General features: G+C 62.2%; 1 protein-coding gene across 1 annotated transcript in view; it reads left to right on the top strand.

Moving 5' to 3' along the window:
* The window catches only part of SMARCD2 (SWI/SNF related, matrix associated, actin dependent regulator of chromatin, subfamily d, member 2), a 32676-nt gene that overhangs the window by 15095 nt on the left and 2754 nt on the right, over positions 1 to 14827 (top strand). The window contains exons 2-10 of the mRNA XM_044999258.1: positions 2734 to 2918; positions 4982 to 5024; positions 6048 to 6170; positions 6641 to 6760; positions 7380 to 7475; positions 11305 to 11406; positions 12664 to 12825; positions 13223 to 13320; positions 13691 to 13826. Coding sequence (XP_044855193.1) covers positions 2734 to 2918; positions 4982 to 5024; positions 6048 to 6170; positions 6641 to 6760; positions 7380 to 7475; positions 11305 to 11406; positions 12664 to 12825; positions 13223 to 13320; positions 13691 to 13826 — 1065 coding nt within the window. The remainder of the gene's footprint in view (positions 1 to 2733; positions 2919 to 4981; positions 5025 to 6047; positions 6171 to 6640; positions 6761 to 7379; positions 7476 to 11304; positions 11407 to 12663; positions 12826 to 13222; positions 13321 to 13690; positions 13827 to 14827) is intronic.

The raw sequence follows: 14827 nt of genomic DNA, 5'->3' as shown, positions 1-14827 counted from the left end.
GTAGGGCATTGTGACAAGTCTGTAATTACATGTGGGTTGAATTAAGATTGCCTGGGCAGCCTGAAATTTGGCACTTGCTAACTTTGGGTGCCTGACTTTGCAGCCTTAACGTGTTTAAATGTGGACTTTTTAAAATATTTGTATAGGGCCTCCTGTGAAGTTGGCACTTGTTGAGAAACTGGAGGCCTCAGAGCATATCTAGCAGCTGTCAGAACCTTCCACTTGCAGCTCACCTGTTTGCATCCAGTCCAGCTGAGCAGGGAGTGGAAATTGTGCCTGTTTAATGGCTCTTTGGCTTCTCTAGGAGATGAGTTTGGTGGGACTCAGTTCCAGTTCCCCCAGTCCAAACCCAGGCTTTATGCTAATTGGTGAACTCAGCCGAGTGGTCAACACCTGTGTGAGCCATGGAGCCTGAACTGCTCCTGGTATGCCTGGGATCAGTGTCTCGCCCCCTCGGGCAGTCTGTGTAGGAGGCTTGTTCTGGAGAGGGCTTTAGTAACTAGGGATCTCCAAAGCTCGCTACATCACCCGACTTCAAGCCGAAGTTATGGCTATATGCAGACAAGCTCGTTAACTTCACCTAAAATGTCACATAGGGCTGTGCAAAACCTGGCCGTGATGTGCACCCCGATGGTCACTCCAGAGTACACGCAGCCCAGCCAAACGGGCCCCTCTCTGTTTTATTGCAGCGTTTCATTGCGTTTGCAGCAGGCTGAGCAGAAATCCCTATTCAGGACGTTTTGTGTTTGGTGGCAGTGTGTGCAGGTACCTTGCGCATCAGGGCCGGCAGCTGCTCCTGTTGAGCCCCTGGGCAGCACTGCTGCTTGGCCGTTACATGGCTCGTACGTTGAGTCAGTTCCCCGAGCTCTTCTCCCTTGGAGGAAGCGCTCGCCACACAGCGGCTCAGTCTGTTTTTCTTCCATGCTCTCCAACGCCCTCCGTCACATGCAGGGCCCAAGCAAAAGCAGCCGGGGAACAGCGGGGGCTGTCTCGGCATGTTCTGGAGCTGCTGGCAGCAATGAAATGTTGTCCTGCTGGCTTGGTGACTTTCCCAGCCACACAACCTCCTTGGCAATAGGGAGCCCATTCCTGATATCTCGGAAAGCAGACCAAGCAAACTAGGAAGCCCTGAGGCGGTTGGCCAGCCAGCGGCCACGCTGGCAGTTTGTCAAGCACCCAAAGGCTGCACTAAATGTAGGTAACATGAGGTCAATTGCAGCCTTGTGTTCAGCGCAGCAGTGCTGCGGCAGAGACTGCGGGTCCCAGCATGCATTGCTCCGTTTCGCTCTGCATGCCCTGGATCGTACCTGTCTGGGCCTGGCTCTGGGTGGAGGTGGATCCTGGAGAGGAGGGTTGAGGTGTGAAGTTGTGGGCTTACAGCCTCCAAGGAATGCGCTGTTGGATCCCCGGGGGGATCACGTGATGAGGCCAGAGGTCACAGGATCAAGCTCGTACCTCCTGAGGTGTCGTCAGGGCTCATTTAATGTCACACAACTCCCCCCGGCCCCCGTGCAGCCTTTGTCACCCAATCAGATACTGTCTGTCTAAAGGTACATGTCAGTGGGCCATTAGGGAGCTGGATTTTCCCTGGCACAACCCCATCATGATGGTACTGGGCTGTCAGGAGAGAGGACCCGCCCTGAGCCACGCACACCACCTCTGGGAACGTGACACTAATAAACACAGCTGTGTGAAGGCCACTGTCGTGCTTTAAGAGGCCATTGTGTGCCCTGAGTCAAGGCACTGCAGCACTCGGGCAGGCACCAGGCCAGTCCAGAGCCAGAACCTCCCACCAGTAGCTGCCGAGTGCGATGTGGGTCTTGGGGTGCACATCCCCTGGTGGCAGGGAATCAGCGTGGTGCCATAGTTACTGCAGGGAGCCTCGTTCTGTGCTGAGCCTGTGTCCCCCTCCTCCTCCCAGAGGGAAGTGAAAGCGGCCAGGCCTGTGGTGGAACCTGCCTAGACCCCCAAAGGGGGTTTCCCGTGTACTGACAAGTCCGTTAGCGGGGGGGTGCTCCCTGCGGCTTGCACTTCTTCATTTTCTGTTCCACTTTCCTGCTTGTATTTTCTAGAGTAGCAAAAGCTGCAGCTCAACCCATGATGGCACGTTGTGACCCCCCCCCCCCCAGCTCAGCCAGCATGGCCCCTCCCTCCACACTGCAGGTCAGCAGGTGACGCCGCTGTGCTCCCTCATCTCAGCAAGTGACATCTCTCTGGGCCCCCAAGCCGTGCCCCCCACACTGCCTCTCCCTGCGTGACTCTGCTCCGTGGTGCCCTCCCATGGTGCAGCTCCGGGATTGCCTGTGCTCTGTTCTCCTAGCCCTGCCCCCCACACCTCCCCCTGCCACACTCGGCAGGGGACAGTGCTCTGTGCTCAGCCTAGGGGAATCCCCAGATGTTTGCAGTGGCTCCAGTCTAGCCCTAGGAGTTGATTAGCAACCAGTTATCTCCACGTCAAACCCGAGTGTCCAGGAGCCCTCACCTTGTGCAGCTGCCCCGTCACTTTCTGGCTCTGCCGCTGCCCTGCGCCGTTGCCCTCCCCTGTGAGTGCGCGGGGTGGGGTGTTGTGGGCTCTTCGGTGCCTGCTCCCAGCGCCTGCACGTTCCAGGCTGTGCTGCCAGCAGCTGGGTGCACAGACACCTGGGCCATGTGGGTCACAGGCCCTTCTAGGGAGCCTGCGAGAGCCCAGGAGGAGGCTTGCCAAGGTAACTGTGTCTCCTTCTCTCCTGCTAGCGTCCTGGGATGCCGCCGGGGAGCCGGATGCCCATGGCAGGATTGCAGGTGGGATCCCCGTCAGGACCCCCCTATGGAGCAGCCTCTCCGATGCGACCAGGAATGCCACAGGCGATCATGGATCCCTTCAGAAAGCGCCTGCTTGCCCCGCAGGCGCAGCCCCCTCTGGCAAGCCAAAGGCGAGGGTAAGGGTGTCTGTGCGGGCGACGATGCGCCTGACCTGGGGATGGGCGAGCCCAAGTCCCCATCGCCGGGGGCGTTAGTGCGCTGGCTCCAGCCTGCGCTGCTGCATCCCAACCAACCCCAGTTCTGCCCAGGGCTCCAGGCTGGGAGCACGTCCCTGATCTACCTCTGCCTCCATTTCCCCAACTGGTGTCCTTGCAGGGGAGCTGTGGGGATCCAGGGCCTGTCACTTGCTAGTTGCCCCCTGAGAGGCACAGGGCTCTGAGAACTGTCCCCCCCCCCCCCCCCACACACACAACAGAAGCAGTGTTGGTGTCGTGAGGCTCCTGCTCTCACACTGCTCTGGCAGGCGCCCAGACACAGTGGGAGCTCTGGACCTCTCCTGGGAGGGGCTGCGTGATGTGTCTCCCCCGCGCCCTGCCACGCTGCTGGCTGAAGTGAGGGAAGCCCCGTGGGGATTGCTGTGGGGCTGGAGGCTGCTAGGAGCGTCACTGCAGCCGAAGTCATGGCCTGTGGCAGCCAGCTTCCCGGCACGCAGCGTTCTCTTGGCCTCTTCCCCCTTTCGGCCCTGCCAGCACATCCTGAGTTGTTTACAGGGCTGGTAATGGCTTTGCTCTGTGTCTGTTTTCATGAGGGTTTGTTGATTGATTCTCAGGGGCCCCAGGGCAGGTTCTCGTGGGTCTAATGGAGGCTGCGCCCTGGGCCCCGGTTATTTCAAAACCCGAATGAAGGTGCATTACCCCAGCTTGGCAGATCGCTGGGTCCTTCCCTTTAGCAGAGCCCAGCTGTACTGTAGGAGGCCGAGCTCCCATGCTCTGGGAATCGATGCAGATTTCCATGGTGTCACGGAGCTGGCTGCAGGCATCTGGGGGGGGGAAAGAGACTCACTCAGGGGAATCGCTGGCTCTGTGCGTCTGGGTGATGTTCCTGAGCAGAGGTGGAATTTAGATAAATGGGGAAATGCAGCTGGCTGAATGAGGGGCGTGAAAGCAGCCGATTACCGGCAGTGTCCCTGTTTCGGGGGGAAAAACCCCTGAGAATCCTTCGTTTGCCTCCTGTGATCCCCACAGCATGAGCCACGCCTGGGCTGGGGGGGAGGAAAGGTGGAGCGAGGGACCCCTTCCTATGGCGTGAGCTCGGCCTCTGCAGGACGTGCAGCTTTGCCCTAGCCAGCATGGCATTGCGCTCTGACCCATGGCATACACTGCTCTGCTCCCTGATTAGCTGCAGATCTAATGGGCCAGGGCTCCCCAGCAGCCTGAGGTAATGCAGGAGGCAAATGTCCAGACGCTCCTGGGTGTGGCCCTCGCCCTCGCTCTGCCTCCTTCCCAGTAGGCAGGTACATTTGTAGGAGCTACAGCTCCAAGCACTGGACCTCCTGGCTTCCTGTGCTGAACTCCCCTCTCAGCAACCAGCTGACGGTCAGCAGAGAGGGCATCAGCATAGGGTCCGAGGTGCCTCAGGGCAGCACGATCCGAACTCTGAAACCTAATGAGGATAGTTCAAGTGTCCACAATAACCACTTTGCTGATTGCCTCAGCAGAAACATCCAGCTCTTGGATGGTGTTGGGAGGTGCTGGGATACTCCCTGCTCTCCCCATCCTGCCCCTTGCTGTTAGCCAGAGCGCTGCTGCTAGACCCAAGCTTGGGGTGACTCAGGGGACAACCCCCCATCCACCCCTTGACTGACCGATCTGTGATGTGTCTTGTGCACGCCTGAACCAGGAGGGACGGCGCGGCCTGGAAACTCCAGCTCTGTCTGGCTGATTCTCGCGCCCTCAGCAAGGAGCGGAGTCTCCAGAGGGTTCAGGGCTGGCTCGGTGGCTGACTCTCCATGATCTGAGAGTTGCTGTGACCCTCTGAGTTCTAGGCTGGAGTTACTGGAGCTGCAGACCACTAACCAATAACAAGCTATAGTACAAATGAGGCGGTGCTGGGGGGCAGGGTGTTGTGTTTGTCTGCAGAGCCCCAGCACATGGGGCTCTGGTCTGACGTGGGTATTAGAAGCTGCTCAGGAGTTCAGCCTGCGCTCACCTAACGCTGCCGTTCTGTGTGCTGCTTGCAGGCTGAAAAGAAGGAAGATGGCGGACAAGGTCCTACCGCAGAGGGTAAGTGCTGCTGAGCGAGGGTGCTGGGCCTCAGCCCCAGAGTGGGGTGCACTCCTGCCAGTGGAATGGGCGTTGTAGGGGGAATGGTTTCTCTGTTACCTTCCTGCCCTCAGAGGGTAAGCAGGTGCCCGGGGTCTTGAGGCACCCTCAGTGGGGTGGAGATGAGGGGAGGTGACGCGCCCTCTATAGCAGCAGGGGAAGACGATGCCCATGGGTTAGGGGCTACCCTGGGTGGGAATGGGGGAGAGCAACAGTGACTTGGTTTCGAGAACCCTGGTGCAGTTGTTCCCATTCTGAGCCTCTGGGCTTGTTGACAAAGGCCATTGCACTGGGGTGTTTGGTCTGCCCTGCCCTCGCCGGTGCGAGATCACCTGCTGGGCTGGAACCCTAGGCGGCTGCAGAGTGGCGAGGCGGGCTCCGAGCTGGGTGGCAGTGCCCACGGGGGCAGGAACGTGCCGCCAGCCCTGCTTGGCGAGCGCCCTGCTTGGAGTGCTTGGCAGGTGCATTGCAGGCCCGTGCTGGGCACGCTTGCAATGACGCTGCTCTGGAATGAAACTGCATCCTCAGAGGTGGTTTGTCTTCGCGCCCGCCTGCCTGCCGGGGCGAGCTGCGCAGCTGTAGAGTTAGTCGGGGCCTGAACAGCTGGGATATCCAGCTCCAGACGCCCCAGGCGTGGGAGTTGGGGTGTCCAGGCATTGTGGGTGGGGATGTGAGCTGGGGTGTTCAGGTCACAGTGGTCAGGCCCATTCAGCGGGGGTGGGGATTTCAGAGGTTGTCTGGAGTACTGGGCAGCTTTTCCAAATGGCCTCAAGCCCGAGCTGGGCTCTCACCTTGCCGGGCTCCGTGGTGCTAGTGACTCGGCCCTGTGACTTGGGAGCTGCTGCTGTAGGGTATGGGGGGAGTGAGCCATGACATGTGCATGGCCTGGGGAGGGCGGAGACCGGCAAACCGTCCCTGCAGGGAAGGGGCAGGCGTGCAGTGCGGGGCCCACGGCGGTTCTCTGATGGGCTCTCTGTTTGGTAGATCCGGGAGCTGGTCCCAGAGTCTCAGGCCTACATGGACCTTCTCGCCTTCGAGCGCAAGCTGGATCAGACCATTGCCCGGAAGAGAATGGAAATCCAGGAGGCCATCAAGAAACCTCTCACGGTGCGTGACAGCCCTGGAAAGTCGGATCCTGCTTGGGCAGCCCCTGCTTGTGATCCAGCTCTTGGACCAAAGGAGCAGGCAGCTGCCTTGCTGGAAGGGCAAATAGCCAGAGCCACGTGCAAAAATAGGGGCTGGAGCTGCCCCATCTGAGTGGGGCCCACCTCACTCCCGGGCCTTCCCGAGATACGCGTGGAGGAGGTGGCTCTCCAGCCAGCTGGGACCAAGAGGAGCGTGCAGCCGAGCAGCAGTTTCATAGCCCTTTGTGTGGCTTGGGGGAGCACGGGCAGATTGCAGCCACGGTCTGGCCTTGTCGGTTCCTGTGTGCGTGCTTCTCTCCTGCCCCCTCCCCGACCGCTATGGGAGATGGTGCTCCCCCTCCCGGCAGCAGGTCTCCGGAGGGAGAGGCTCTGGGGTGGGTGCTGGGTGCTCGCTGAATCCAGGGTGTTCCCCTGTTTCTCTCCGCACTGCAGCAAAAGCGGAAGCTGCGGATTTACATCTCCAACACCTTCACCCCGGGCAAGGAGGAGGGGGACGGCAGCGAGCGCGTGGCCTCGTGGGAGCTGCGCGTGGAAGGCAAGCTCCTGGAGGATGTAAGGACACTGACTGCCAGCCTGGCAGCCTCCACGCCGCCTGGTGCTGCACAGGGGAGCTGAGAGCTGTTCCTGCTGGGGGAGCTGCACGCAGCTGTTCAGCCCCCGTCTATCCCTCCCCATGTTCGGAGCCTCTCCCAGCCCAGATCTTCCCTTTGATAGCCATGGGACAGGGAGTAACACTGGCCCTGCCCGGGTTCTGGACTTGGCCTGGCTGTGAGGGAGGCTGTGAATGTCCACACGGCACCTGGTACTCTGTGCAGAGCCCCACAGCACTGGCAGCACCCCCTTCCCACCTCGCCCCGTGTGCCAGCAGGTTCCCAGGCCCTCCCCCAGAGCAGCCCTTCGCTTCTAGCTGTGTAGGGCCTCTCCATCGCACCCCTTCCAGAGCCCGGCATTGCAAACTCCTGGGCCCCGCAGCACCAGTGCTCGCTCTGATGTGCCCACAACCGTCTCCGAGCAGCCAGCTGAGGAGCTGCCTGTGTGGCTGCACCTCTGTAATCCCCCCGCCCTGTCTGTCTGGGGCCTGGGGCTCTGGTAATGGCCTGCTGCACTCCTGCCCCCCGGCCCTGCAGCTGGGGAAGGGCAGGCAGGCACTGCAGCGGTTCCTCTCTTTCAGCCGAGTAAGCAGAAGAGGAAGTTCTCCTCCTTTTTCAAGAGCCTCGTCATCGAACTGGACAAGGAGCTCTATGGACCAGACAACCATCTGGTGGAGGTGAGCCGCGGCTTGGGGTGGAGCAGCCGTCTCCTAGCAGCGCCCCCAGCGGGTCTCTGGCCTGCGAGCTCCGGGCCTCCTTGGAGGCCTGGGGCTGGCTCTGTGGCACGCTCAGTGGTGGGATCCTTTTGGCCAAGACCCAAATGGCCCAAGGGAGGCCATTAGGCAGCTAGTCACCCCCTGAGCGCGTGGTACCCCAGGGCTCGTGCCTGGAGCAGAGAGCCCCTCCGTGGGGGAGCCGGCGGAACGGCAGTAATGCTGGGGCTGGCATCTGCGCGGCTGCACCGGGCCCTCCCTGCAGGGAGTGGCTGGGGCTTGCTCTGGCTTCCAGCTTGTGGCTTTGTTTTGTTTGTGGCGGTGTTGGCGCGTGGCCCAGAATGAAGTGGCAACAGCCTGGCCTGGCCTGCCTCTCCCCCCCGCCCCCACCTGGACGACTCCCAGCAGCAACTGCCTGCCGCTTTGCTGCCCCGCCCAGCAGCCCTCGCCGTTAACCTCTTGGGGCCCAGGGCAGGTTGGCAGAGGGGGGTGTGGGGCGGTTTTGAGAAGTGGTGGTGGGGAGAGGAGGAGCCGGGTGCAGTTGTCACTGGAGGCCTGGGTGAGGTTCAGGTGGGGCAGGGGGAACTTGGCAGCCTGAGCTGCGGGAGCAGGAGGTGGGAGAGGAGCCCGAGGAGAGGTGAGGTGCTGGGTGAAGGAAGCAGCCCCAGCCCGAGCTGCAGACCCAGCAGGACCAGTCGGAGGGGCCTGGTGCCGGAGTTGGGCCGTCCCAGCACTGTGGAATGGTCTGGGCAGGGCAGCGCTGGGCAGGCCGGGCCGGCGACTGCTGCCCGCACCAACGCTTCCGCTCGCCGTGTCGAGATCCCAGAAAACGGGGGCGGGACGGGGGCTCGTGCAGCGCTGCCCCCTAGACAGCTCGTGGCTTTGCTGGCACTAGCTTGTGTGTCACCTCCCCACCCCCACGTGTTGAAGGACTCCTGCAGCCTCTAGGGCCTGGGAGATCCTGCTGTGAAATCCCGTCGATAACGGGGCACTGCCCTGCCCAGTGCCTGCTCCTGACAAATCCCTGCCCTGAAATCCACTCAGTGGAGCTCTGGGAGGCAAGCTGGGAGTCGAGGGGTCAGAGTGAGCCCACAGCATCTCCGCTCTTGGGCTGGAGCAGGCCGCAGGAGAGCTGGGTCTGGCGAGCTTCCTAGGGCTCTGTGGGGCGCTGTACGGGGGTGCTCTCCGGCCCCCGCATGTGAGGGGAGGATTCCCGGCTGCAGTGGGGTGCGCACTAGACACTTCCAGCCTTGGGGGGGGCGTGAGAATCCCAAACTTCGCATGGCTGCTGGTCGGGGGCAAATGTTGCCTGTCCCAGCCCACAAACAAATGTTGTCGTAAATCTGCTTTTCACCTGGGCAGCCCTGGGGGAAGCAGGAAACCTCCGGGAACGTGACGTGCGACTGGCCGGTGAAACTTACTGCCAGAGCTGTCACTGGGCAGGGGGCAGACCCTGAGCTGGACAGTGAACACTGTGGAAACAGGTTCCCAGGCATCAGCCAGCCTCTAACGGGGTCAGAGACCCTCCCTCAAAGCAAATCCTTCCAGAACTGCCTCCTGCAGCGCTTCCTGCACCTGCCTCCAGCATGCAGTGTGGGCTACCGGGCTAGATGGGCCTCGGCCCTGACCCAGCCGGGCAGTTTCTGTGTTAACTTGTAGTTCAGGGTGGGGAACCTGCAGGCTGGATCCAGCCTCTGCTTCATTTCATCTGGCCTGCAGCAAGTCTCCACGCTGCAGGCCTGAAGCCCTGAGCCTTAGCGCCCCCTCCTCCCCCCGCTGGACTGGAGCCGGGAGCGCTGGCCTGCTCCGCTGCGGGGGGCGGGTTGCCAGGCTGTTAAAAGTCTGGTTGGCTCCGCGAAGTGACCAGAAGCGACCGGCATGTCCCTACGGCCCCGGGGTGCAGGGAAGCTCCGTGTGCTGCCCCAGCGCTGGCTCCGCAGCTCCCATTGGCCGAGAACCGCAAATGGGAGCTACAGGGACCGCAGGCACCGCGCAGAGCCCCCTGGCCCCTCCGCCTAGGGGCTGGACATGGCGCCACTTCTGGGAGCAGCATGGAGCCAGGGCAGGCAGGGAGCCTGCCTCAGCCCTGCTGCGCTGCCGACTGGGAGCCGCCTGAGGTTAGCACTGCCCGGCCAGAGCCCGCACCCGGAACCCCAGGTCAGAACCCCCTCCTGCACCCTGACTCCTTCCCAGACCCTGCACCCCAACCCCCTGCCCCAGCCCTGAGCCCCCTCCTGCATCCAAACTCCCTCCCAGACCCTGCACCCCTGCCCCAGCCCTGAGCCCCCTCCTGCACCCTGACTCCCTCCCAGACCCTGCATCCCAACCTCCTGGTCAGAACCACCTCACACACCTTAACTCTCTCCCAGACCCCCCAGCTGCACCCTGAGCCCCCTTCTGGACCCAAACTCCCTCTCGGAGTCTGCACCCTGAACCTTCTCCCACACGCCAACCCCCTTGGCCCCAGACTGGGGCCCCCTTCTGCAGCCCAAACCCCCAGCCCCACCCCAGAGCCCTGACCCCCTCCTGCACCCCAGCGCAGAGCCCCCTCCCACACCCTGAACCCCTCATTTTTGGGCCCACCCCAGAGGAACCTTGAGCCTCCACGTACCCTGTGGAGCTCTGTGTGGCCCACAACTGATTTTTTTTTTCTGTGGGTCAGTGGCCTGATAGAGAAAATGTTCCCCACCCCCGTTGTTGTTGATTTGAACTGTTTCTGAAGCTGCTATAACAGGGCTCTGATTGCCAAGATCTGCCCGTCAGCAATTTTTGAGGGGGGGTGGTGGTCCTGGGAATAATGGGTCAGGGACGCCATGTGCTCCATGGCACAGTGGGACCCAATTCTGCAGTGACACTAATGTATTCAAGCACTGCAATACCCCTCAGCACACACACTCCCCCCCTCCGTGAGTCCTCGCTGAGAGCGTGTTCGACAGGGATCTCCGCTCTGCTCGCCGGGGGCTCAGCTCCCTCCCTGAGAAGGGAGGCAGGGCCCAATCTCAGAGCTGTTGTTCCAGGCTGGCTGCAGACTCCAGTTACGCTTGGTTTGTGTTTCTGAGCCTGTCTGCACCGAACTGGCTTTTGTTAGGAAAGTTCAGGTTCTGGGCCACGGTTCCGTGGCCGGTCCTGGGGCCCTGGAATCAGGGTGACCAGACAGCAAGTGTAAAACCTCAGGACAAGGGATTGGGGGGTGGGGGGGAGAATAGGAGCCTATAAAAGAGAGCCCCCAGAATCAGGACTGTCCCTATAAAATCGCGACCTCTGGTCACCCTACCTGGAATACCCAGCGCTGTACTCAGAGGGGCTTATAGGACTCTGACTCTCCTGCCCACTCTAGTGTGATGGCTGCACGGCTCCAGGGCTCTAGACCTGTGTGTCCGGCCAGAGCTCTGCTACTGAGCGGTTTGTGTGAACCCCTATCAGTGATGTCCGGGGTTTCTGTATCCCCCCAGCCCCCGGGGTAGAGGGCGGCAGGGAAGTGGGACACACTGAGCTGCACAAGCGTGCAGGGGGGTTTTCAACCGAGGACGGGCTCAAACTCAGCTGCCCTGGGATGTTTCAAGTCCACTCGGAGCAGCTGGGAGCTGGGGGTTCACAGACCCTGCACAGCAGTCGGGTCGGTAATCAACCAGGGTGCCAGCCCGAGGCCGCAGGGTGCGGAGAAGGCTCCAGCCCCAAGCTCCCTGGCGCTGGGTCAGGCTCCAAACGGCTGATGTTGGTGTAACTAGCGACTAACGTGTGTAGAGCGCCCCCTTGTGGTCTTGGCAGTAATTCTCGGTGGCCTTTTCCCTAGTGGCACAGGATGCCCACGACCCAGGAGACCGACGGCTTCCAGGTGAAGCGCCCTGGCGACGTCAATGTGAAATGCACCCTGCTGCTCATGCTGGATCACCAGGTGAGGCCCGTCTCCTCCGCTGCCCAGCCTGCCTGCCCTGGGGAAAGCCCCTCCCCTCTAGCGGCAGGTAATGGCATGGCTGTGCCGGGAGCACAGGGAGGGGCCGTCCCTGGGACAGATCTCCTGAGCAGCCCATCGAGTGACCTTCAGGAGCCGGGGAGGGGAGGCCCCCAGCAAATGTATGTAAAAATACCTGCCATGTGGTGCATGCTGGGGTACCCCAAAGGCAAAACATTCGCTCGTCTTGAGCGGGCATAAAGCTCCCCCCAGGGAGGGCAGGTTCGGCAGCGTCTGCTGGGTGGGGGGATTCATTCCGGAGGCAGGCGGCACCTCCCGGCACTGACTGCCAGTGTCTCGCCATCCCGCCCCCCTACCTCCTGTCCATGTGCACCACCCTGGGGCTGCCCTGTCAGCTGAGGGTGGCTGCACCCTGCCAGAGCCTGCTCTTCCCCTCTCTCGTCCCTGCTGGGTGTCTGAGGCCACCTGCTGACTGTCCCTGGATGGGGAGGGCACTTGCTGGGTCCCACAGCTGGAGAGGCTGGTGTGGCCCAGCCCCAGGCTTCATAAGCATGTATGGCCCTGAACAGTGAAGGAGCCAGGCCTGTCTCCCCCCCAGTGACGGTCCTTTCCCCATACAGGGTCTGGCCCCCATAGCACTGACTTCTCTTCCACCCCCACTCCTCCCCCGGCCTGTTCTCTTCCCCCCCCCCCCCCCCCCGGCCCCAGGGGCAGATAATCAGCCTGTGCACTGGAGAGTTTGGGCCTCTGCCGGGGGGTTAGCTGGCCACCATGCAAGAGGGATGGGGGGCCACTCTCGCAGTGGCCAGTGGTACCCAGGTCACCAGGGACGGTGGGGAAGGCAGTGCCCAGGTGGGTCCATGAGAGGCTCTGTCCTTGTAGGGAGAAGATCAGTTCAGCACCCTGGTGGCCCAGGAAGACTACAGATCCCAGCAGGCCGTGCTCCACCCCGATCCTATCAGCCCAGCCACACTGCATGCTGGGATAGCGCTGCAGGAGCTGCACCAGCTCTGGGAGAAGGGCAGACAGCTCCCAGCTGGGCTGCGCCCGTAGCTTGAATTTCGAATGGCAATAGCAGGCCAACCCCCCCGGACCCGGTGTGCCCACCCAGGGAGGAGGGGTGGCTGCAGATTGGTGTCGGCGGGTGGTGCTGGGAGGGAGCGCCCGGGTACCTCAGTGGAGCCAAGACGCCCGGGCCCTCCCTGGGGCCACTGTCTCTGTATCTGTGTCTCATTGCAGCCTCCGCAGTACAAACTGGACCCTCGCCTGGCTCGCCTGCTGGGTGTCCACACCCAGACCCGGGCCAGCATCATGCAGGCCCTGTGGCTCTACATCAAACACAACAAGCTGCAGGACAGTCACGAGAAGGAGTACATCAACTGCAACCGCTACTTCCGCCAGGTGGGCCTGGGGCTCCCCGCTCCCTGGGCTGCAGCCAGCCCGGCCTGGCCCTGCCCTGCCTCCGCAGAGCCCCGCCCCTTGTCCCCGCCCTTCGCCAGCCTCAGCTCAACCCTTTCCCTGCCGTGCAGAAACGGGCTCAGCATCTTGCCGCAGGGCCCAGGGTGGGCGAGGGGAAGGGGTCTCTGGGCCGTGTCTCTGGGGGAGGAGTGCTCAGGATCTGGCTGCCCCCAGGCCAGTTGCTCTGTGGCGTGCCCCACTCCCCGTGGGTGTCACTGAAGCGTTTACCTACCTTACGCCAGCAGATGGTGATCTGGTCCCTGCCCGTATTGGAGTCTGGGTCCCATCCCCCTGTGCTCCCCACGGGGGCTGCTAATGCTCTGACTTCCTGCCCCCATAGATCTTTAGCTGCATTCGCATGCGATTCTCCGAGATCCCCATGAAGCTGGCAGGCCTGCTGCAGCATCCGGATCCCATCATCATCAACCACATGATCAGGTAGGCATGGCATGGCCCCTGCTGTCTGCTCTGGGGCTGGGACTTCCCTGGGCTGGGCTGGGGTTGGGTTGCTTCTGGGATTTTCTTCAGTGTGCTCAGGCTGGATGGGGCGTGTAGAGTGGCTGGCTCCGGAGCAGGAAACGGGAACGGATGGCATCTGGCTGGAGGAGGTCAGGGGATGGGGCCCCAGGGTGTGGTGAGCTCTGTGCAGCTCATTCTGTTTCCTGCCAGGCTGGTTTTGTGGGGGGTGGAGGCTGGTCTCCCTCGGGGCACAGGGCTGCATGTGACCACGTCTCCAGCTGCGGGGCTGGCTGCTGCTTGCAAAATGCCAGGTGTGGGCCCTAACCGCCAGCCTCCCCTCACCCCCCAGCGTGGATCCCAACGACCAGAAGAAGACGGCCTGCTACGACATCGATGTCGAGGTGGATGACCCCCTGAAAGCTCAGATGAGCAACTTCCTGGCCTCCACCACCAACCAGCAGGAAATTGCCTCCCTGGATACCAAGGTTTGGGGCCTGTCTGTGCCACCCTTGGGCCCAGTCCTCGCCCCGTCTGTAGAGAGCAGGAGTCCTGCTGTGGCGAGTGGGAGCCTGAGGCTGTGAACGGCTGGGTCCTGGCTTGCTGCAGGGTCGCCAGTCAGTGCAGAAGGCTCCATGTCCCAGAGCGCAACCCAGCATGCAGCCTATGCAATCCAGTGACTCCCCTGGCAGCTCCCAGGCCTGCTGGCAGCTCGCCCCCAGCCTAGGCAGGGAGATAATGGGGTACCCAATGGATTGGGGGTGGGGGGCTTCTTGGAAGCAGGGACCAGGCAGCCAGAGGGAGCTGTTAAAGTTCTCTTTCTTGTCTGCTCTCCCCATGCTTCCAGTTCGACAGGCCTGAGCTCTCTGTTGCGAGTGGGGGCTGGGGCAGCTGGGTCATGTCTGTGTTGTGGGGTGAGCCCATCAGCTGGGGGTGTCTGCAGCAGCGAGAGAGTCCCTGGGGCGGACACGGGGCTACCCTCCTGGAGGGCGGGCAGGCTGCGAAGGGGAGAACTGGTTTCAGGCTCTCAGCAGGCTCAGGCAGACATTGCTGCACCAGTCACCCTGTTTCATGTTTTCAAGCTTCCCCCTCCCCCCTGTTTGAGTAACAGCTGAGATCCCGGCTCTGGGCGAGGCCTGCACAGCACCCGAGCCTGGGGCGGGAATCTGCCGTTTCTAGCTTGGACCTGTGCACTGCACTGGCCCCTTGGTGCGCCAAGCCATTGGGCTGCAGCTGGCCACCGAGGGGAGCAGGAAACGGGCCCCTGGTCGGATTCACTGCCCCATCTGAGCTGCGTGCCAGGCCAGCAGACAGGGAGCAGCCTCCCACCGAGCGAGATTCAGTCCTGGTGCGGGCTCCCCTCCCGCAGGCTGCAGTGCGCTCCCCTGCCCCCCCCCCGCCCCCCCCCCGCCCCGTTGGCACGCTGCCTGGCCATGCCTGCCCTGGGAGTCCAGAGCCGCCTGCCCGGGGCCTGGCCATGCAGGGCAGG

Source organism: Mauremys mutica, chromosome 25 (assembly GCF_020497125.1).
Source record: "Mauremys mutica isolate MM-2020 ecotype Southern chromosome 25, ASM2049712v1, whole genome shotgun sequence".
Classification (NCBI taxonomy): domain Eukaryota; kingdom Metazoa; phylum Chordata; order Testudines; family Geoemydidae; genus Mauremys; species Mauremys mutica.
The sequence above is the reverse complement of the archived record's forward strand: the minus strand, read 5'-3'. Positions and strand labels throughout refer to the sequence as shown.